The sequence below is a fragment of the Amaranthus tricolor genome, chromosome 6, assembly GCF_026212465.1.
Source record: "Amaranthus tricolor cultivar Red isolate AtriRed21 chromosome 6, ASM2621246v1, whole genome shotgun sequence".
NCBI lineage: Eukaryota > Viridiplantae > Streptophyta > Magnoliopsida > Caryophyllales > Amaranthaceae > Amaranthus > Amaranthus tricolor.
This window is the reverse complement of record NC_080052.1, coordinates 26,169,422-26,194,091: the sequence shown is the minus strand read 5'-3', so window position 1 is coordinate 26,194,091 and position 24,670 is coordinate 26,169,422. Positions and strand designations below refer to the sequence as shown.

The 24,670-nt window shown below is 29.5% G+C and overlaps 2 protein-coding genes, 1 long non-coding RNA gene and 1 other non-coding gene across 5 annotated transcripts; 2 read left to right on the top strand and 2 right to left on the bottom strand.

Annotated features, from left to right (window-relative positions):
- On the top strand, window positions 1-10,678 carry LOC130815009 (subtilisin-like protease SBT5.6). The gene is made up of 9 exons (XM_057681330.1): window positions 1-322; window positions 492-684; window positions 1,038-1,229; window positions 5,363-5,474; window positions 7,544-8,105; window positions 8,630-8,727; window positions 8,814-9,171; window positions 9,532-9,745; window positions 9,831-10,678. Exons 1-9 carry the CDS (start codon window positions 248-250, stop codon window positions 10,373-10,375), a joined length of 2,349 nt encoding a protein of 782 aa, XP_057537313.1. The 5' UTR covers window positions 1-247; the 3' UTR covers window positions 10,376-10,678.
- On the bottom strand, window positions 679-11,698 carry LOC130815010 (uncharacterized). Of its 2 annotated transcripts, XR_009042530.1 has the most exons (4): window positions 11,385-11,698; window positions 11,210-11,315; window positions 7,019-7,064; window positions 679-827 (listed from the first exon to the last, which is right to left on the bottom strand). It is a non-coding gene; the product is annotated as an uncharacterized LOC130815010 (long non-coding RNA). The 2 variants fall into 2 exon arrangements; XR_009042529.1 differs by lacking the exon at window positions 679-827 and having other exon boundaries at window positions 5,425-7,064.
- Window positions 11,699-18,009: 6,311 nt separating this feature from the next.
- Window positions 18,010-18,125, bottom strand: LOC130816735 (U5 spliceosomal RNA). The gene has a single exon (XR_009043275.1). It is a non-coding gene; the product is annotated as a U5 spliceosomal RNA (small nuclear RNA).
- A 5,600-nt stretch (window positions 18,126-23,725) lies between these two features.
- LOC130815714 (protein S40-1-like) lies at window positions 23,726-24,124 on the top strand. Its single transcript, XM_057682199.1, has one exon. The coding sequence runs from the start codon at window positions 23,726-23,728 to the stop codon at window positions 24,122-24,124; it is 399 nt and encodes a 132-aa protein (XP_057538182.1).
- The last annotated feature ends 546 nt before the right edge of the window (window positions 24,125-24,670 follow it).

Sequence of the window (24,670 nt, the reverse complement as noted above, 5' to 3'; positions counted from 1 at the left end):
ACTAGTACACTCCAAAACACAACCCAACTGGCATACCACATATTTTGGATCCATATATTCACATAATTTAGATAGGAAAAAGCACTTGCTTTCATTGGTTGCAACCTGCAAAATGAAGGAAAAAGAATCCAAGTTCTTGAAAAGATAAACCCAATATTCTATGAGATTATAGCAGTATAAATACCACTCAAAACTCAACATATGTTCCATATCCTATCATAAACAAGAAAAACTAACCCCTTCACCAATGGAGTTACTCTCTACTATCTTCTCTTTTCTCCTTTTCCTTCTACCAATCCTGGCTTCTTCTTCAGAAACCCAGGTCAATTATCTTTACCTTTCTATATTTAGTAATATTAACATACTCCTCCGTCATTTTGAAATAGCTACAAATATTGACATATTATAAGAAAAAATATCATTATTATAAAGATATGGTAACTTGATATGGTATTTACTAATTAATATGATCATGTACAAAATTATGACAGGTTTATATAGTGTACTTTGGAGCACATAAAGGAGATAAAGCATTGCATGAGATTGAAGCTTATCATCATTCTTATTTGGCTTCTGTTAAAGAAACAGAGGAAGAGGCAAAAGCATCTCTGCTATATAGTTACAAGCATGCTATCAATGGCTTTGCTGCTAGGCTTACCCCTGCTCAAGCTTCCAAACTATCCCGTAAGCCACGCTTGTCTGTCTCTTTGAATTTGCCAAGCATACGTCTCACAATAATTTATGCTATAAGTTTTTAATGGTTACTTTCATGGAATTAAATATGATGTGGTTGAGATTCGAACCTCTGACCTTTTGTCACGCTGGTTCTGATACCATATCAAAGAATCAACTCAACGAAAAACTAAAGCTGATGATATACACAATATGTTACATGGTATAACAATTACAATTATTAGCACTAGAAAATTTATTAAATTTGATATAATTAAATTTTGGTTTATTTTCAATTATATGATGCATAAGTTATAGTGTTTTTGATGAATGAATTGAATTTAATTAAATTGGAATATGAATAGAATTAGAGGAAGTTGTATCGGTGTTTAGAAGCCATCCAAGGAAGCATAAAATGCATACAACAAGGTCATGGGAATTTGTTGGATTGGAAGAAGGAATTAAATCACAATTGCATTTCCAAGCTGAGAAGAGTCAAGATTTGTTGACAAAAGCCAAGTTTGGTCGCAATATCATTGTTGGGGTCTTCGATAGTGGTATGTTCTAAATTTTGTTTTTTTCTCTTACCATTTTAATTTTGTTAGAGTTGGATAATCGAGATTTATCTCTGTTCAAAAGTAAACAAACATTATATTTTTAGATAAGATTTGAATTCGATTTTCATCTAGCTATTTCCCTCCTCATACATCCCTTACCTTTACTTAAAAAAATTTATTAGTGCTTCTTATGGAAAAATTATAGTCTATGATGTGTGATTAGCACTAAAAATATTTCTAAATATATAGAAAGTAGAATCATCTATGCGATATCGATATGCAAAGAGGTGTTGAATGCAAGATGGATGTGAGTAGACGTTCAAAGCTAATTTCAAGAGGTGTTAACTAAGTAAATATACTTTTGGGATATTTTATTTCAATTATCAATGATATTCTTGTTAGAAAATTTAAAATATAATAATTATTTAAATATTTTAAAAAGATAGTTGTTTTACATTTTATAGTCATTATAAAAATGAGATTGTACGTTTGTTGTTATATAGCTTAATAAGACTCAAATTTAAAATCTTATTATTGTCTATAATATTCAAAACGATTATATTAATAAAAATGTTCAAAACATATCTAATAACTTAATATTTACTCGACGTTTAAAATATATTTATAATTATGTAAAATTTTAAAATGGACATAATACTCAATTTTCAATCGACCCAAAACATCTAACTCGAAATTAATCCGATAACTCAAATGACCACCTCTAAAATATATCTCATCATAAAACATCTAATAAATTTTACAATTTTATGGATATTTTCAATAACCATATGATTATTTCCAACCAAAGTGTTTTTCTTTTAGTAGCTACAAGAATTTATATTTGTGTTTGGTGTTACCTTTCTTCAAGTTAGTGGAGATTTTAATCCATATATTGATTGCATGCATAATGATTGCATCATGGTATGTTAAGGGAATGTCAAGTCATCCATGATCTTTTCATTGACCTTTTTCTTGTTTCTTTTTTTATTTGAGGGTCATTTTCTCTTTTTGTTATGATAGGAGCATCTATCTTTGGGTAAATTGTATTATGGTCCTCCAAATCCTTCAAGATGAAGAGAATATAAAACTAGTCTAAGTTATTGGCTTTATCTTTACAAGAGGTTCGGTTTAAAGTGGAACTTTAATATCCAAAACTAAAAGAAAATTCTTTTTCTTTGTTACCAAGCCAAAAAGTTGTATGGACCATCATTCCTTTATTTAGAGTATCTAGTTTGGAATATAAAAAAATAAAAGTAACTATCATATAGATAAATCAGCAAGTCTTGTATGAGATTATTTCATTAAGAGATAACTCTATATAATTAGTTTAAATCTTTAATTGATCACTTTAATGTTATAACTAATCACTTTAAGACTATAAAAGTAATCACTTTTAAATTATAAATAATCACTTTAAGATTATTAATAGTTATTTTAAGACGATAAGTGTAAATTTTAACCAGTTAAAATGTAAGTCAAGTCTTGATATTTAGAAATATACTTAATAAAAAGTTGAGTATGAAATATTTGTATATCAATGAAATTCTATATACCAAGGCGAATCTAATTAATAAGATTCATATAAATACTTTTTAACTTCTTTATACTTATAAAAAATATATATAATATTTTAGTTTATATATATATATATATATATATATATATATATATATATATATATATATATATATATATATATATATATATATATATATATATAATATTCTAAATATAATAATAATATAATAGGAGTATGAGATAGAAAGATTATAGTTTAAGAGATGAAGAAAGAAATATTCATGATCATGATCACACATGGAATTATTGGATAGAATATTCTGTATAGAAATTCAAGTAAGATCTAGTGTTCCGTAGTCTCTAATCAACTTGTCGGACGCTGATTCCCAACAACCTTCATCATCCATTCATCGAAAATGACTAAACACTCTTTATTTAATAAATATAAATACAACTCTTTTTTATTTTTTTTATGTAATTTCGAAACACTGCATATAATATCTGTCCAAAAAGGTAAGATTATTTGTTAAACTGTGTAGTTTTTAAAATTTGTAATTCTCATTTGGAATATAGAAGAATTAAAAAAGTAATAATAAACAAGCTTAAGAATAATTATTGATTAGATTAAATAATTATTATTATTGCTTGAAAAGAGATTTTGAGGGTTACAATGAGGGGAGCAATATCGCTAATATAGAGAATCAATTAGATTTTGAGGGTTAAAAACATAAATATATATTTGATGCTTAGTAAAATGTAATACGTAAAAAAGATTATTTTTGTCTAAAAAAATGTTTTAAAGTTGATAGATTCATAATAAAAAAATTTAATGAATATTCCACTGAAGAAAATGAAAAGAACAAATGAAAAAAAGAAAAAATATTTTATACGTATTCTACTAATATAAAGTATTAATAAGATGATTGATAATATATTACAAATTGAACTACAGTAGTTTTTAGATACTATGTATATATTACGTTATCTTGAAACTTATAATTTTATTATAGTAAGTTTATGAAATATCTTTATATATATTTCATTACTCTAATGTTATCAAAGGACATTCACTTTAAGTTAAGTCTAAAAACTATAGGTTATGTTATGCAAGGCTTTTGTTAATATTTTGAATCAAGCTAAAACTCTATTTTCAATTTTCATATAAGATTGTACATTAAATATCTAAAATTAAAAATTGTAAATTATTTTTATTGTACTTTATTTGAAAAAATGTTGTGTCAAACTTCAAAGATTTTAGTTAGCTAGTGAAGCATATATTGTTTGCACGCCTTATTTAAGAATTAAATTACCAATAATCAATATTGACTATAATGATAATATATCATAGTTAAATTCGAAATCTTTAGTCTTAAAAATAAAAGAAAATCATAAATCAAATAAAATCTACCCATAGAGAAAATAGTGAGATATAATAAATAAAAAAGAGCTCGTATTGTGTGATAAGCTCATGCGAAGCTGCAATCACAAGAAAAGTTTTGTTATTAGATGGAGCCGAGTCTTTTATCTTGTCAATGTGATACCAAAACTAGTCATCATAACAAATTTGATATTACTAATTCTATGTCCATATTACTCAATTAAATTAAAAATTTAGATATGAATTACGCTTTGTTTCAGTTAAAGAGTAAATATTACTCTTTTTTAAAAAAAATTTAAATTTAATTCTCACATACTTTAACCTTTTTCTCAGTCTAATGGATAATAATATAAAAAATTCACATAGAAATGGACAACCTTTTTATCATTACAAAAGTGCATCTTCAACATCTAATGAATGAGCAACACACTATGCATATATACATGCAACATGCAACATGCAACACAATACCTTACATTCCGTTGGAATTAGTTGCTACATTTGCATAATAACTACTATTCACAGTTAATATTATTTTACATTTTATTTTTTATGCATAAGAAAGAATTATCAAACGAATTTTATTAATTGATTCATCTCAATACATATTTTTAAAATATCAACTTTTTATAATATTCAGTTATTGACAATTACATAACAAAAAATACTCTCTAAAGATCAAAATAAAAAATTAGATAACATGAAAACAAAAAATCTAAAAACTAAGTCCAACTAAAGGATAAAATTAATGCGTATTGAATAGAAACAATGAAAAAGATAGAGATGGAAGAAAACTTGGAAACAAAATTACACAATACTTTTAGAGGTGTTTGGTATGGGAATATAAAATGTAATGGAAAGAAAAATGATAAAGAGGAGTAAGGGTAAGGGTATGGATTGTAGTTATATGTTGTTTGGTATGAAAATATAAGGGAAACACTTAATTGATCATAGAAAGGGAATTTGTTACTTGACATAAATAGATGGTAACAAAGTAAGGGTAACCATTACCCTCAAGAAAGGGATTGGGTTAACCTAATATCATACTAAACAAATATATGGAGTAATGGTAATTGAATCCCTTACTTAGTATTAAAAAGTTCATATCAAACAACCCTTAGAGTGTTTTTGAAATAAACTTAATTAATTATAAAGTTCGATGATAATCTCTTAGTACTATTGATTTAGATAAGGTTGATTGTGAATTATTATTGATATGAAATACTTCATAATTCAGGGTTTTGGCCTGAGTCAAAGAGTTATAGTGACGAAGACATGGGACCAATCCCTAAATCATGGAAAGGCATCTGCCAAACTGGAGATTATTTCAATTCCTCTCATTGTAATAGGTAATTGCTTAATCATTTCTTACATCTCATTCTCATTTTGCATTGTTTAAGATGATCTTGAATTGAAAATTAGAACGTATTATTAAAAAAAAATCTCAAACTACCTCTAAACTAATTTTTTTATTTTTTAATAAATAAACTATTTTTTTTAATAAATTAAAATTAGATCAACCTATATTAAGCCGTCTTACAATAAGATGGTCTTAATAAAGAATTTATCTTAATAAAAATTAGAAAAAATGACGTAAAATATAAGACTAATTTTAAATTATGGTCCCGCTGATAATAATCAGCATAGGACATTTTATGATGGATAGAGATAGAAGACCCGTGAACTAAAACTGGTATGTTATGCATACAATGAGACCCTACGTACTCTTACTTTAGCTTTGGGATGCACCAATCACCATTTTTATACGTATTCTTTAGGAAGTATTATATATTATTTATTTTTTATTTTTCGTAAGTATAATTACATGTGATGCCTGTTACTTCTTGTATTGCCATGGCTATCATTGACCACACGAATCTAAATCTTTTGTTACTTTGCATGTCGACAAACTTTAGCATCAATCAACATAATCCAAGGCTTCCAAGCAAGAAAATTTTACTTATTTTAGAATAACACTTCAATCATAAACATTATCCTATAGTATAGAGGGGGGAGTTACTATATTTTAATTTTTAGTTGGTGGCTAATACAGTATGCTAGTTAAGACGGACTGAATATTATTTCATGATATTTGTATATACTAAATTTATTAATAGAATTTTTAATCAAATAATTCGGGCAACAGCATAAGCAAATTAGGCTTGATTCTTTCTTATCCTTAATCAAATAAATTATTATCGTAGCGTTGGACAAGGTTGATCTTAACTTTAATGTAAAAGAGCATATATATTCTTTTCTATACAAATTTAAAAAATATGCATCATACATGTTATTTTTAATTATAATAACAGTATTAGTCGCTGTTTATATGAATCATGAAAAAAAATAATTTATTATAAAATTATACATTGTTTCTGATCATCCTCAAAATCAATCCTATTGAACTTTATAATACCTCAATAGTATAAGAGGCAATCCATATGAATCCCAATTATAGTTTACCTTGTTCATATATAATGACAAAAAACATTACTATTGAAAAAACAAAGCTAACAAAATTTGCGGGTGACATAATCACTTGTTATCAATTAAAGTTAGTGTATGACGTTGAAGCAAGGATAACCTTAAGAATACAAGCATGTATTGTCTTTTTCAATATATTATGTATTTGTTTAGAATAGCCAAAAAATTGGGTTTGTTTCAAATGAAAAATAAGTATTACTTTTTGTGATAAGATTTTTATGATAGATTCTCATTTAATTCTTCTGATAGATTCTCATTTAATTCTTCTTTTTCCTTAAATTAGTCTGTTATCAAAAAAAATTAGTCTATTTATCCTTAATTAGCTTGTTTGCAAGTTCCATAAACATACAATATCCTTTCTAAAATTTGTATGTTGATTAAGAAGGTTGATGAACAAGAAATAACATACCTATTTATTGACTTTCAAATCAGACGAGGTTTTAAGGATCAGATATCTGCAACATAAACCCTTATTAGTGATAACACTAACAAATAGTTTGTAACCTTTGATAGCAAATATCATGTAAAAAAAATACTAATAATATGATCTTAAAAGCTTAAATGGTTTTACTATTTATATAATTACCTAATTATTTCTGCAAATTGTATATATGTACACAATTCCCAATTGTAATTTTATTTGTAATTATTAAAATAAATCTTCCTATGTACCATAAAATACAAATTATCTGAAGAATATAAATTTCTATAGTAATATATAACTTTTGCAATGATACAAATTTGTTTTATGATAAAGCAATTGCGACTATATGTATGTTAGATTAATATTATAAATACAAAATTACCATACAAATGATAAAAGATATTTCAATAAAATTAACACTAAAACTCATTTTGGTAACCAACAATTAATAGCAATAACGAATAAAGCTTTAGTGATTTCTAACCTTTTGAACTCGACTCCATGACACAGGAAAGTGATAGGAGCTCGATACTACATTAAAGACTACGAGCATTATTACGGTCCACTAAACCGAACCTTGGACTCCCTCTCCCCTCGTGACAAAGACGGCCACGGCACTCACACCAGCTCCACCGTAGGAGGCCGAACTGTCACAGACGCCTCTTTCATGGGGTCCTTAGCTAGGGGAACAGCCTCAGGTGGGGCCCCACTAGTCCACCTTGCAATCTACAAGGTATGCTGGGCCATTCCAGGAAAAGACAAGGTAGAAGGGAACACTTGTTTTGAGGCAGACATGTTAGCTGCCATGGATGATGCTATCCATGACGGCGTACATGTCATGAGCATTTCCATTGGGACTACGAAGGCGATGTCGTATTCTCAGGATGGGATTGCTATTGGTGCGTTGCATGCTGTGAAGAAGGGGATTGTGGTGGCTTGTAGTGCGGGGAATGCTGGGCCGCAACCTGCAACGTTGTCTAACCCTGCGCCATGGATTATTACTGTTGGTGCTAGTAGTTTGGATAGGAAGTTTTCTGCTCCTGTTATCCTAGGAGATGGATCAGTTATTGAGGTAACTTTTTTTACTACTTTTCTCTTGGTTTCTAGGATGTGTGTAAAGTTTTAATCAGTTTCACGTGATTTGCTAATCGCCTCGCGAATTCTGGTCAGTTTTAGGTTGTTGCACTCAAACTCACTTTAAACCGTCTTGCCTTGTTTAAGGCACCTCTTTCCTTATTTAAGGCACTCTTCACGTACACCATTTTCTTACTCTTTGTTGCTCCATCACCACGGCACATCAAAGACGCTCCTTCATGGCCTCCTTTAAGCCCCATCATCAATGCACTCAACCCCTTGCACCCCAATCATTGCTTACAACATGGTGTGCCTTGACTTGAGTCATGTGGTGATTAACATCACCTTCATCAAGTGTTTCTTTGGCTCTTAGCACTAATTAAAATTTCATCAGGAGGTTTGGCTGGGGTGGGATGTAGGCTATTTCCAATAGCACATCGTTTGTAACATCAATGGTTTTCGAACACAATGAGTACGTGCAGTATTTTGGTAAGTTTTCATGATGAGTTGAATGTTGTGCAGGGCGAGACAATCACTACGCATCACTTGGAGAATGTCACCTATCCACTAGTTTACGCTGGAGATATTATTGTACCCAACGTAACCCAAGAATTAGCTGGGTAAGTGATCATTAATATTCTCGTTTGTTTGGTTAATAGACAATCAGTTGTAGAGTTAACTAATGACAAACTAATAATTTCCGCAGGCAATGCCTTCCAAATAGTCTATCACCAAAGAAGGCATATGGAAAGATAGTGTTTTGCTTAAGAGGAAATGGAACTAGAGTTGGTAAAGGTATGGAGGTTCTACGAGCAGGAGGTATTGGCTACATCTTGGGCAATGCAAAAGGCCAAGGCGAAGATATATCTGCCGATCCCCATGTTCTTCCTGCAACCGCTCTTGGTGAAAGTGGCGCCTTTAAAATCCTCGACTACATCAAATCCACCAAACATCCGGCAGCTAAGATCCTCCCAGCCGCCACAGTCGTTGGCACATCACCAGCACCTTTCATGGCTTCTTTTACTAGTCGCGGACCTAATGTTATTGATCCAACTATTCTTAAGGTACTCTTTCTACCTTCCTCAAAACTATTATGTAATATGGTTTACAGGTGTGTCTGGCAAATGACTGTTTAGCTGAGCCAAATAAATGATCGGTAAATGACTTTTTAACCCGAAACCAAAAAGCTATGAGTAGCTTTTTCATTGGCCTTCGACTTTTTGAACATTTTTTCTCTAAAATAAAAAGTCAACTGCCAACAAGCTTTTACCAAACGATCTTCCGCTGGGTTAAACAATTAACAGCCACCAAATCAGTCGATATATATTTCGAGTTGGTCAAACCATCCAACAAATGTTTGCCAAACAGACCCTAGCTACACGCAAGTGAGTTACATAATTTGAACTGTAATTGGGGAATTGCAGCCTGACATTACAGCACCAGGATTGAACATATTAGCAGCTTGGAGTGAGGCAGATTCACCAACTAAGTTAGGTGCAGATGACAGGAGAGTGCAATGGAATATATACTCAGGAACATCTATGTCTTGCCCTCATGTATCCGCTGCTGCAGCACTCCTCAAAGCTATCCATCCTACTTGGAGCTCTGCTGCCATTAGATCAGCTCTTATTACCACAGGTAACATTTCATATCACAATCATAAATCGTGATTAATTAGCACGAAGTGTAACAACTTTGCTGAACATAATTTTTCGTCTTGCAGCTGGACTAAACAACAATAATGGATCACTAATAACAGATTCTAGCGGCAAACTTGCAGACCCGTTTCAGTATGGAGCAGGTCACCTCCGACCCACAAAGGCTGCAGACCCAGGTCTTGTATATGATGCCACATACACTGACTACTTAACCTACCTATGTAGTTTAGGGATGCCAAATTTCGACTCGTCTTTCAAGTGTCCAAAACATTTACCAAAGACAAATGACCTAAACCATCCATCCCTAGCAATCTCCAAGCTGAATGGAAGTATAACAGTAACCAGGACAGTAACAAATGTTGGTAAAGGTAAAAGTCATTACTTTGCATCAGTGAAACCACCAATGGGGTACAGTGTCAGAATCATACCAAATACTTTGATGTTCAAAAATAAGGGACAGAAGAAGAGTTTCACCATCACAGTTGAAAAGGAGAAGGATTTGATTACTAATGGTCAGGAAGTGAGTGGACAAGAGTATGAATTTGGGTGGTTGACTTGGCTTGATGGAACTCATACAGTGAGAAGTCCTATGGTTGTTTCTTCTGTATAAAGCTAGAAGAAAGTTCAGATTTAGAGGGCTATATTTCTTATATATCATCTGAACTGAAAGACAGTTTAGATGTTTTGATTTACAATAGAAATGAGTAAGGATTTGATAATAGAATGTTTACTAATAGTATAATTTGATCAATCTTAAGTTAAGGCTTTGTGTTATACAGTTTCTTAATCATTAGTAAAATGTCAAGCTCGTTTGAAATGTTATATATGACAAGTTAATTTAGTAATTGATCTGATTTTGTCATCCAATTCTCTTACAGAATAAACAGATATTCATCATAACAATTTTAAAAGCCTTATGATATCTATACACTCCTACACACCCCCTCACACGAGAAGTATGAACGCAGCATATGCCCTCCTCTTACATGATGCTATTTATCCCACAAATTAGGGGTGAATAAGATTCGACCCTGTCACTTTCTGTCATATTGGTTTCTGAAACCATGTCAAAAAACTAACTAAACTAAAATCTTAAGTTGATCGTTGAAGCCCTATGTTATATAGTCTAACATGTATAAGTTTCAATAGAAGTATTTGATTCCAACTATAAATCTAGTTTCTTCATTATTAGTACAAAATTCAATTAAAATGCTAGTTTAACATAGTGTTATGATCCATTGCAAGGTATGGGACTTGTGCCACATCGGTTGTAAAGTGCGGTGTAGAGTTTATAAGCAAATGGGCTCTCACCTAATAGGCTAGTCTTTTGGGTGAGCTCTAATATTTGTCCTATACGACATAGTTAGCAAATTGACATTATCTTGATGGCAAACAATAATAAAAAAGTAAATGATTCTATTAGGTTTAGGTGGTAAAACCTTACTTGAATAATTGTAGGGAACATCAAATAGATAAGAGGCTTCTGCTAGAATTGATCATCATCACATATTCTCTCGCAAGAAGTACAACCCATCAAACTCCAGAAGTTCCTGAGTTAACAATTATTTGTTCAAATACTTGATAGTGAATTGTGAAAGAACACCCAAACATATACATACCAAGAAAAATCAAAGTAATAATTCAGTCAAATTAACAAAGTGACGACAACAGAAGGATGATCTCCAGATATGAAGCAAACAAATGACAGCAGACAACAATGGAGAAGTTTGCACTCCAAGTGTTTGATAAAATGCTTCATAGAAAGACAAGCATCATAATATAGTACCTCATTCCTCCCTGTTTGCCGTAAATCAGTACTCAAAAATAAAAGAGCAAATGAGACGGTGTCGAGATAGGTTTACCGCTTACTAGTCAAAATTCAAAAATAGATGTTTTCATATTCATATCCAATATGAATATTTTAATCAACTAATTGAAGTGATTAACCTAATTTAAAAAAGTTTTAGCGTGATATTATTTTAAATGAAAATTTGTGTAAATAAAATGCCTGTGGATTAATTATCGAGAATGAAGAAAACATAAAAGGAATATGATAAGTCTTATATAAGATCGTTTCATTATAATGCAGACTAATATAATCAGTTTATATTTTGATTTATCACTAGACTCGTTATATTGTAACTGATATTATAAAGTATGTAATACAAAGTGATTTAAGAATTATTCAATGGGCTATCAAGCCTATTTCAGAGGAGAAAGTGTTGGAAAGATGAAATAAACTAAGTTTTTTTGTTAAAGAATTTCCAAAATAAGTTTTGGGAGTTAGCGTCTTCAGGTCTGAGTTTAAGGTTGGATTTGTTTGTTGTTACTAGTAGAGAGCAAGAAAAATTATTACTTTGTTCGTTGTTAGTAACAGTGAACAAAAAGGGCTAACAGCGAACAAAAGGGAGACAATTTAATAACGTTTGAAGGGACAAAAAACTAACAAAATAGTTTGTTCTATGTTATTTAAGAGCGAACAAAATAATTTTTTTTTCTCTAGTTCGTTGTTACTAATAGTAACAGTGAACAAAGTAATTTTGTTCTCTTGTTCGTTGTTACCAACAAGATCTTAGGCTTAAACACAAAAACATTTATTTTGGAAATTAAAATTTCTTGAATCTTATTTTGAAATTAAATTTATCCAAAGCTTTTTATTTTATTTTTTTTGTTAAAATTACTTATTTATTTCAAATTTTCTAATTTTTGAAAGTGTTATTTCGATATTGGAATCCAATACCACATACTATATGGGCCCATTTTTCCTTTTCACTCTCTTGTACCGTAAATTTTCTGTATGGTTTTCTCAATCTCCGAAGGCTCAGGAACCCAATTCTAAGAAGGCCCACAATTTGTTTTTATACACTCCTCACAAGTCGATTCATTTTGAATTGGAAACTTGTCAACACTATTATGAATATTCTAACTATGCTATCATTAAAAATAATAAAAATTCGTTATTAATAAAATTTATATTAAAATAAATTAAATAAAATTTAATTTAATTATATTTTATCTATACATTTAATATAAATTAGAAACAACGAGTGACCAATAAATAATAACAATAGTATCCATCATTACATTATAATTTTTGCATAAAGCAACCAAAAGGGTAAAAATAAAATTGGGTTCGTTAAAAACAAGAATTCATTTATGTCATATGTTTGATTAGTAGTATTAGAATATGTGCTATTAATATATTTTATAATATTACGTATTTATATTTTCTTTTCACAAAAAAAATCAAAAAATTAATAGAATTCTGTCAAAGACATACTTATTTTTTTTTATTGTGGTTTTTTGTCTAACAATGTATATGCTAATTGGGATGGAAAAATAATCATCATGAAAATACTAATATAAGTTTAATTATACAATGAAGAAAAAGTAAAGTCAATTTTCATCAAAAGTTATAAGGCATCTAATTTTACAAATACAAATATTAAAAGGTGAATTAAGAATAATCGTGTTTTCAATAGCAAGCTCGTAATGCTAATTGACTATACATAAATAAGAATATCTTTAATAGACTCAACTATTATTGTTCATTGTCGCTCTTTACCTCTTTCTTTATTTTTATCTTTATTTTTAGTTATTTGTACGTATTTTATTTATTCTATTTGTAAGTTACAGGTGTCTCTCTTTTTTAAGACCTTTCTCGAGCCGAGGGACTCTTTTGACCGCACTCTCCTCTATGGGTATCAGTTGTTGTCGTTCTTCCCTCCCCAAATCCTTGACCATAGTTTTCTATGGTTTGGATACACTGAATATGATGATGAGACTCAACTAGCAAATTTATGTTTTCTAAATTACACTAATTTTTATCATGATTCATACAATTTAATATCTACCACCAAACGGACTGTTGCTGATATTGGAATGGTGGCACATACTATATAGAACTAGCTCTCTTTTGAGACAATCATAGAAAACTTTAGAAAATGCTTGGTATTATTAATAGACAGCAAAAAGTACAATATGTATATTAATTGTCGATTATTACATGAAGGAATCAACTCAACCAAAAGCTTAAATTAATGGTTGAGGCCCCAAGATATGTTATATACTCTAACACGCACCCTCACACGAGAGCCCTTTGGACTTGAAGTGTGAATGCGACACAGGCCCTCCTAATACCTGGCGTTGAACATTCCACTTTAAATGAGGGGTGATTGAGATTCGAATCCGTAACCTCTTGTTTCACTGGCTTCTGATACCATGTCAAAATACCAACTCAACTAGAAGTTTAAGCTGATAGTTGAGGCCCCAAAATATCTTATATACTCTAACACATTAGTGTCTCTAAATTTAGTTTTGTTAACTTGATGAAATATTTTTAGAAACATATTTTCTTTATTAGTACCTCTATAACAAGTCGTTTTTCATAGGTATTAACTATTAAATACTAAGAATGGTAAAAAAAAAAAAAGTTAATTTAATTTTAGTATGATTTTTTTTTTCATGGTGATGTTTATTCATCTCAAGCATGTCATTTTCTTAAAATACATTCCAATATATTATTAATTGATAAGGTAATATTCTGTAGAATTGTGAATAAATTAAAATAATTATTTTATAAAAATATACGCTATAAATTATTATTATTATTATTATTATTATAGAAGTATTAACAATCAAATCGATTAGTAAAGTTGATTAGCAATAGGAAATGAATAACTTGGACGGAGGAAAATGAGTCGGCGGCGATTAACGTGAGACTGAAGGTGCAAATGGAGGGTAAGTAGATGCAGTTTTAGAGATACCTTTCTTGTTAGCCTAAAACTATGACAGAGTAAATAGTTATGGATAAGCCTTGTCAGCCGCACATGATTGGCTGATGAGTAGCCGTCTGATGCGGCTGAAGCTGCTTCTCATAACATTAACAAGGAAACTTTACATTTACGTTAGTCCATCGGAGTTGTACTCTTTGAAATAGATATATGTTATGAAGTAAAATATTATTATTAATAATAAATGTATAGAACAAAATAAGCCATAGTTATAGTAATAAATTTAAGTCATCAATTTAATATCGAACTTAAAAATAGAATCGGGATAGGAGAAATAATAAATAATTTGTACCCTAGCTTATCTTCACCTAAGACTAGTGTCGGATCCAAGACTTAAACTCATTAAGAGCACAGTTATGATAAAAAAAAAATTCAATAAAAAATATAAAAACAATCATAAAATTAATATCAGGAGACAAAAATGACGTAGAAACTATTTTGGTCAGCTGGTCATGAGTGTCCTTATAAAGGCTTCAATACAAACATTTCAGGTTAAAATTCTACAAACTACAAATTTTTTATAAAATTTCAGTAACCTCACATACAGGTACGAGATTTAATTGAATAGATCCCTACCAAAGAGAAAGCAAAAAAAATATAGTAAATTTTACTTCAAATAAATAAATAAAATATAAAATGATTTTAATAATATCAATATTATATTAAAAAAACTAGTAGTATTTACAAAGAACAGAGGAAGTGATTCACAAAAACTTGACAACTTTTCAAATAAAGATTCCATAAACCTAAACCTAGTTAAGGAGTATTGCTTTTAAAATGGCTCAAAAAACAGAGTTTTGTCTTCTTGTGCTTTATTATTCTCATCATTAGATCAATCCTCAAGGTTGTGAGTTGAAATTACTTTCACGCCTTTGTCAATCCAAATGCATGTGCATTTGTGTGTCAACTACAAAGATTTTACTCAAATTATATTGGATCACTCGTTTACAAGTGTATACTTGAAGAAAATTACTTAAAAATATATTAATTCATTCATAATTAAGAAAAAGATTACCAACTTACATGTAATTATTAAGATAAAGATTACGAATTTACATGTAATTATTAAGATAAGACATATATAAGAGTTAGATATATGGTAATCTGAAATAATATGCAGACCATTAATTCATAAACCGTACATATATCAATTTGAGTTTGCAAATTTTAACTTAGTAGTTTTTAAAGTAAAACACGACATTACTTGTACCTAATCGAATCTACTAGAACATGATCCCTACCATGTCCAATTACTAACCAAATATTTTTGTTGCATATGTACATGTCAACTTTTTTTGTTATATTCAAAAATATAAGTGACCTAAAATCATTAATTTGATATTAAGTTGTTTAAGTCAATATTTAAAATTAATACCTACTATTTTTTGGTCAAATTTAAATATTGGATAAATATTACACAATTTAAATTTAAAAATCATAAACAAGACTACTAATTAAAATTTTCTAAATCTTCACATATGAAAACATGGAATAAAAAATGATTAGGGTGGGATATGTTGTGATCATATAAGTTTAAGTATATTATTTTACTAATATAATGTATTAGTTATTAACATTGTAGTGGAGCTCTCATCCTCACAGTGTTTCTCTTCTTAATTTTCTATTATCGTAAGTAGAAATACTTGATCATAAACGATTTATCTTGTAAGGTATAATCACATCTGTTAGATGGAATGTTCACCCTGAAAGTGGCTCAGGCTCTCCCAATTTATGGGAGGCCTTAGTTAGCAATAAGTTTTAGTCTACATAACTTTATGATGCATTTAGTTATGGGATTGACTATACACATGATTAATTGTTTTTTTTTTTCTATGGTTCAATAAAAAAAAATAGAATTTTTGGAGATCAAGAACCACATTTATATTATGGCTCTAAATTCTTTGAAACGGTTCTGGTACTAATAATCAAACAAACTATTAATATATAGTTATAATATCCTCTTATAGCATAAATAAGACACTTTTATATTTAAACCCTAAATTATGCTATATTGTACGTTGTAATAAAGTGATTAGTGATAACTAAGCTAGGCTTATTATCACATCTTACACAAAATTAAACCAACTAATATTGAACCAAAGTATAATTAATTTATTAGGCAAAAAAGTGGAGATGGTTTGATTTGATTTGAAGCCATTGTTGAGATATGTTTCTTGTATAGCTTTAATATTGATTTAGCATAATATATAATCTTACTTTTTTATAAGTGCCAATTGTAATTGTAGTTGTCAAGTAAATTGCAAACACAAGTAAATTTGGGTGGCATGACGTTTGAAACTTTGAATTAACGCCAGTTATTAAAAATTAATTTCTTATTGTCTTGGGTATTGTTTGGAAACAACTATTTCATTTTAATCTATGAATTTCAATTATGAAATTATAAATGGAGAATTTGAGAATGACAACAATGACAAGATTTGGGTTGTCATTTTCAAATTCTCAACTTTAACTACTTAAAAAACAATAGTGAAATTTGATCCAAATCCAAATTTGAAAATTTTTAATTTGCCAAACAATAAATTTTAGTCAATTGCAAATTTCCAAATAAAATCATCGTTCCCAAATATAGCATTATATTATTTTGTCCCTATAAATTAGTAGTAAAGAGAAATTATGTGTTTTTTAAGAAAAAAAATACTTATATTTGATAATAAATGAAGAGAAAGGGTAAATTATGCGATGAAATTAAAAAATAGTTAAAATATATAAATAAGATTAAAAAATAGTAAAACACTGTCTAAAACATCAAAATGATGCAAAATAAGTAGGGGACCAAAATAACTTAAATGAGTAAAACCAATTGCATCTTGGAAGGTACTAGAGGTGTTCATTCGGTTGATCGGGTCGGTTTCGGACGGGTGTTATTCGGTTCGGTTGCATTTCGGATCGGTTATTTTTCGGCTGTGTGTTACAACGGGTCACACTCGGGTCGAGTCGGTTAGTGATCGGTTATTCAAGCTATCGGGTTCAGTTCGGTGTCGGTTGAAGTTCGTGTCGAGTGTCAATCGGTCTCGGGTTGTCATCGATTACTAATTGGTTCGGTTTTTTCGGGTACAAATCGGGTTCGAGCTTTATTTTTCGAGTAGTTATCGGTTACGGATAACTATTGATCGGGTCAATATCGAAATAAGTTAATAGTCAGGTTTTTAATTGATGTATGCTCATTTACTTACAAAAAATAATTACCGATTGTTTTATCAGATATAGCAGATAGGGGTGTCAAACAGGTCGGGTTAGGTCATTTTCAGGTTCGGATCATATATAAATGGGTCAATAAACCCTTAACCTGAACCTGACCCATTTAATTAATGGGTCAAAAATTGAAACCCCGACCTGATCTGTAGCAGATCGGATCAACCTGCTAATGACCCATTTAACCTACTTTTTTTTTAGGTCATTAAATTCATATATTCAGGTCATTTGACCCATTTAACCTTAATTAAAGGCTTCCTCCAAAAATAAACGTATGCCACTTAATGCAACGAGCACACGGTATTCTTTAGTAAAAGGCGAAAGAATAGTTCGATTTGTGCTCACGACGTGGCTGCGTAAGTTGGTATGAGATCTGTGGAAGTGATTTAAAGGATTTTTCTTTTATTAGTATCTTTTATTAGTATCTTTCATAGCCGATGTGGGACAACTTCCTTTATTATTGAAAGTCATCTTCAGCTGACAAATCCCTTAGCCGATGTGGGACAACTTCCTTTCTTATTGAAAGTCATCTTCAGCTGACAAATCCCTCAATACATGGTAATTGGTATTATCTTAGTTTTACGAAGTATTTGGCAAATATTGATCCGTCTTAAATTTAATAAATGGGTTAAATAGGTTTTTTTCGGTTTTAAATATTCAACCTGAACCTAACCCATTTAATAAACAGATCAGGTCGGGTTGACCTATTTAATTAATTGGGTCAAAAATCTAAACCCAAACCCGCTAATTTCGAGTCGATTTCAGATCAGGTTAGCAGGTCGGGTCAGTTTTTGCCAGCCCTAATAGGCAGATCAATTATATATATATATATATATATATATATATATATATATATATATATATATATATATATATATATTCTGTATGCAATCTCTTATGTATAGAACTTGTGTTCTTCCTTTTTCCGTATTATTAGAAAACTGAAATTGGACTTAATTTTCTAAAATTAGGTGAAAATTTGATTCGGATTTATAACAGTTCGATTTACAATCGGTTCGGGTTTGTATCAGTTCGGGTTAAAAAAAGTTCGATTAATAATCGATCGGGTTTGTATCAGTTCGGGTTAAAAACAGTTCGATCTTAATCGGTTTTAGTCAGGTTACATTCGGTTACATGCATAATTCGGGTCGGATTTGACTCGGGTCGATCACTGTTCAGTTCGGGTAACATCGGTTAAGGTTTATATGTCGGTTATAAAATTCGGTTGCAGTTCGAGTTCGATTTTGCCCTTTTCGGTTATCAAACGGTTCGAGTGAAGTATCGGTTCGGGTAATTGCGGTTCGGTAAACCTAAAAAACTTACATTTTTTCGGATCGGATATTTTTCGATTTCGAGTCGGATTTTCGGGTCGGGTTTGTTTTGAACATCTCTAGAAGGTACCCTTAATAGTTTATACACTTCTAGCTAGTGTTATTATTAGTAGCTAGGATTTCTTAGTTGTTGCCTGTTTTAAACTTGCAAGTTTGAAAAAAGCAATATATGAAATAATTAAAAAAAAAAAAAAATTTTAAAAATGTGTATACGGCAAGCTTAAAGTTAGAAGAGCATTGAATATCAAACCTAAAACTTTATCTAAAATAATGGTAATTTTAATTAAAATAAGATTTGATTTTTGATATTTAAATTATATTTGTGGCAGGCGATATAAACCAATAAATTAAATGAAGGCAAACACAAGACAACCTTATCAAGTACCAACTAAAGCAATCTAGTGAATCAAGAACCCTCATAAAAGCTCCATGAGGTATCAACATAGTGTTGTTGGAATTAAGTACGTATTCAATTAGGTATCAAATAAGCAAATCCAAATTTTCAATTAATAAATGGAACTTGGTAATTAATTGACATTATGGAAGATTAAGGAATATAATCATTTATCGTTGATACAAAGCAATGATGATCAAGTAACATGTCCCCAAAACTCGTATTCTCTTTATTTCTCTGTGTTTACACCATATAATTATTAAAGTAGTAAAAATCATAATTAGGGTATAAGAGTCTTTTTAGTGGGTACATATATTATGTAAGGGTGTAACATGTTTCTAAAATGCATCTTAATGCAAATGTCACTGATTATTAATCGCAGACATTTAATATGTACCCATCAAAATGCCATACTAAGATATACAATCAAAAGACTAAATATACATTATTTACCGATTTTAAATTTTACCATTTTGGGTGAATTCACATAATGGTAATAAAATTAAGTAATAAAAAATTTGGTTGTTTGGATGCCTTCAATGGTAATGGATGGTAATAAAATAAGGTAATAAAATTACCAAAAATGGCCATTTTTATTACCATCAAACAACCTGGTATTAGGCTGTAATGGTAATGAAGTATTACTGTGGTAATAAAATAAGGTAATGTTGTTTCGAGCTGAAGAAAAAAATAATGAAGAAAAAAAAGGTAATGTATGTAATTATCCAAAAAAAATATTATTATTAATGCTTTTAGATACAAATATACAATAATGAAACTAAGAGTCATTACCATTTTTTATTACTAACAACCAAATGCAATCAATGGAATATTATCTTCCATTACCATTCTTTAGTCATGCACACCAAACAAAAGAATCTTCATTACCAATTCTCATATTCATTCCTTCATTACTATTGCCATTACAACATTTCATTTCCATTACTTCATTACCATCAACCAAACGGACCGTAAAGTGGTAACTTAAGATACCCATTATTTATCCATTATCTTCTTGGGTATGTTTATCCATAAGCATATTGTTACAACAAATACAAGAAAGATAAACAATTACAATAAACTCATTTAACAAAGGAAGCTAATAATATGTTAGCTACATCCACAAGCATATGTATAAAGAACAATAATAGAAAACTAGTAAGTTAAGAGGAGTTGATATAAAACCCTTAAAATATCTTAAACAAAGACTCTAGAATACCTAATTAAAATAAAATAGTTATTAGATCATTAACGACGCTATATAAAACAAAAACAATCAAACTGATATAGTAACGCATAATGTACCAAAGTTATAACTCATTATTATCATCCATACTATCTACTATCTACTATCTAGCATCTAATTTATTCATATTGGGTTAAATTTGACGACTTATTATATAGTCTAAATTAATTAATTATATACGTACGACCCAAACAAAGAAGAGAGACGTGTTATATTTAATTAGATACCAATAAAACATTTTTGATCCAATTCCATGCCATTTGGTTGGTAGTCTTTGCTATTCGTGTCATTTTCAATAATTCTCAAGCTATAAGGTGGTATATACAATTGCTAGCCATTTGGTTGTAGCTCAAATTTCCTTTATTATTTTATCCGTTTTTAAGCTTAAGAATTAATATGATGTTTAATGTTTATTCGGATTAGTAGGTTAATTTTAAATCTTGTATTTCAGGTTGATTAAAAATCAAATTTTGTATCTGGCTACTTTTTGTTTTTACATAATTATATACTCATTTTTAAAATATAGTCAAAATTAAATTCAATTAAAAAATCGGATAAATAACAAGGGGTCAGATTTGTTTAAACTGTTTAGCGTCCATCTATTGCTCTTTGCTATTGATGTCAATTTTTCTGTCTACGTGGTTTTAACTTGTATCAACTTTTGAAGTCGCATTTAAAATGTGGATTTATTAAAGGATACATCATATATGGATATCCTACAAAAATTCTACTACTAGGTTTTGTTTCAGACTAAGACATGTTGTCTTCTTCTAGAACAATATGAAATAAAAACAATTATGTTTAATAAAAAAAATCAAATATTCCTCCATAACATTAATGTTCTTATTACAAACAAAGCTATAGTAATTCTAAAGTTTGAAGTCAATCTCTTATATAAATCGAGATTTAAAAATTGAAAATTTATTCTAAATTTAAACAACTCAAGAAACATTATTTATTTTACTACGCATATAATTAAAAGTTTAATTATTATGGATATTGAAATTCTACATTGATGATGAATGTAGAGAACGATGTTCATTTTCACAAACCTAAACTTCTTAATCACAGTCATTCGGCCCTCAACTACAAAAGTCTACAAATATTCAATCTTTAAGATCTTTTAATCACAATTTAAAATACTAAATCACTAAGAACCTATCTTATTTTGAGTTTTTTTACCACTGCATAGAAGGGAAAGCAACTGCATAGTAGGAAGAAGAGAATAAAGAGACAACGACGGACAGTAACCACAATTTTAAGTTGTTTACCACTGCGCATATTTTGAGTTGTTTTCTTATAAAAAATTTAGAATCTGATAAGATATATATTCAAATGAGTACATAATCATCTTTTATGTATAGGGAATATGACTTGCAATCTATTAACCATAGGTTTTAGTATAATTTGAAATCGACTACCAATCAAGCTCATTCCTGATCAAACTTCATTTAACTTGATACTCAACATGAGTTGAAAACAATAAATGCAAACTTGAAGTCAAATATTATCGAACTTGATCTTTGACTGTCTCTAATTTGACTTGTAATCAACAAATTTGTTAACCGACTATAACACACAATACAAATAACCGGTATCAATTTTGACCCAACTCACTTCGAGTTTTATCCTTCCAATAACTCAATCTTTTGTCCTTTTATGGGCACTATTAAGTACAATCTTAACATAACCAAATTGTGATTGACCTAAACTAGAAACATAACCAATAATCCGTTGTCCAATGTAACTTGCAACAAATTCTATTAAATTTGCTTAATGAAAATTGCTAAATTTATATTTTTAACCATACTCTTTCTTCGATATTCAACCATATATTTAGCTTTTCTTTTTTGTCTCTTTCATACATTTCTTCCACTTCATTATAAAATATTTTACAATTCCTAAAATAATAACAAATTTGTACAATAATTTTTAAAAGTGTTCAAGACAGAATTAATGATTTAATATTTACTTAACTTTATAATCAAATTCAATCTGACTCGATCGACATAAAAAAAATAAATTAATAAATATATAATAATCAACATAAACATAAAATCTTATTTTGAACCGAGATTGAGGGTTAACCGCTCTATCATAGAGTATACTAAAAAGTGACAACATATCATTAAAAAAGAAGGAAAAATAAAATTGTAGAGATAATGGGAATGATTCCAAATATTCCCCACAGATAAAACCGAAACCGGTGGCTGGCTACTGGCTAGTCAATGACGCCATTATCAGACAAATGCAACTCATCTCTAACTTTCATGAATTAATCAACATACCCCCCTTTCTCTCCCTTCCCTTCTTCTCCTCCACCCATTTATTTTTTCACCAATCAACCTTCTAACTTGAATATTTTTGCAACATAAATTAAACCATTAAAAATAAAATAAAAACTTCAATCATTTTTCTTTTGCTTCTTAACCTTGTCCCTACACCTCTTTATTGACTTGTTTTTTTCCAGAATAATATTCCCCACGTAATTAAATATCTGGTATATTCCACTCAGAGAAATTATAATTTGTTTGAAGTGAATTCAAAGACAACAGATCATACTCTAACCAAAGAAGATAAGAAATTATGGTTAGTAAAGTCCTTAACTTAAAAAATAAAAACAAAAAACTAAATAATACGACTAGAGGTATTCAAAACAGACTTAATATCCGTCATTTCTGATTTGACCCAATGTAAAAAATAAATTGAGAATAAAAACGAATATATTTAATTTTGAATCAACCTGAAATATTTAACTTGATTCAACCCGATACCTAAATAAACACCAGTAAACAAGACGTTAACATTGACAAGACAAATAGCAAGACAATAATTAATATATATTTACTCCCATCTTCCCTATAAATACTTCCCAATTCCAACTCAATTAACAATAGTATTATTGTCCCACCAATCAAATCCCCATCTTCATTTCCCAATCTCTACCATCTCAAACATAAACCCAACCCAAAACAACTCTAAAATGACAGATTTCTTGGAATTTGAAGAATCAGAGATAGTATTTTCCAAAGATTTCTCATCATCTGATGATCAAAACACTTGTAATGATTCTGATACAAACTCAAGAACCCTAATTCGTCGCAGTAAGATGCCCAAATGGAAGAAAGAATCATACTCTGTTCCTGTAAACATCCCTGCAACTAATTCTAATTCTTCATCTCCTTCATCTTTTCGTTATGATGATGGGATTGATTTTGATGGTCATTTTTCTGATGATGAGATTGTTCCTCCTCATGTAATTGTTGATCGAAGATCTATGGATTTTAACACTTATGAAGAGAAATCCAGTGGGAATCGTCGTAAGAAATTGATTTATGTTCGGAATTCTATTCTTAAATTAACTGGTTTTCTTGAATCTTAATTTTTATTTTTATTAATTAATTAGTTTTACGGAGGATTGTAATTTGTAATTGTAGGATGAGAATATACAAAAATGTTTTGTTAACTTTGACATTTCTGTACTTGTAATGTAAAATCTCATGGGGTTTTATCATGTGTTTTACTCATTGGAGTTAAACATGTATTCATATAATTAAGAATAATCTATAAATTACGGCATTAAAGTTTAGCGTGCGAATTACGGTAATAATATTTATTTTTGTGAGTTACAGTCATTCAAATATAAACGTATACAAGTTTAGGCAAAAAAATATATTTTCGACCAATTAACCTAAATTTACGACCACCAAATAGTTGAAATTCCGTATTTTTACTTGAACTGCAAACTTTAATATTTTAATGGTTGAAATTCGTAAAAATAAACATTGAGCTTTAATTTCAGAAAAATACTAAATATTAAGCTATAATTTGCAAATTCTTCTATTATAAATTAATCATTGATTATTAATGTATGCAATCATGTAGAATTGATATCATGAAATATAGTTTTACCTTTATGTTTTATGGG

Bases quoted from the DNA above. Each gene is read 5' to 3' on its own strand.
- LOC130815009 (XM_057681330.1), top strand. From the start codon at position 248: ATGGAGTTACTCTCTACTATCTTCTCTTTTCTCCTTTTCCTTCTACCA. The intron at 8,106-8,629 runs GTAACTTTTTTT...AATGTTGTGCAG, and splicing joins GAGATGGATCAGTTATTGAG to GGCGAGACAATCACTACGCA. The intron at 9,746-9,830 runs GTAACATTTCAT...TTCGTCTTGCAG, and splicing joins ATCAGCTCTTATTACCACAG to CTGGACTAAACAACAATAAT.
- LOC130815714 (XM_057682199.1), top strand. From the start codon at position 23,726: ATGACAGATTTCTTGGAATTTGAAGAATCAGAGATAGTATTTTCCAAA.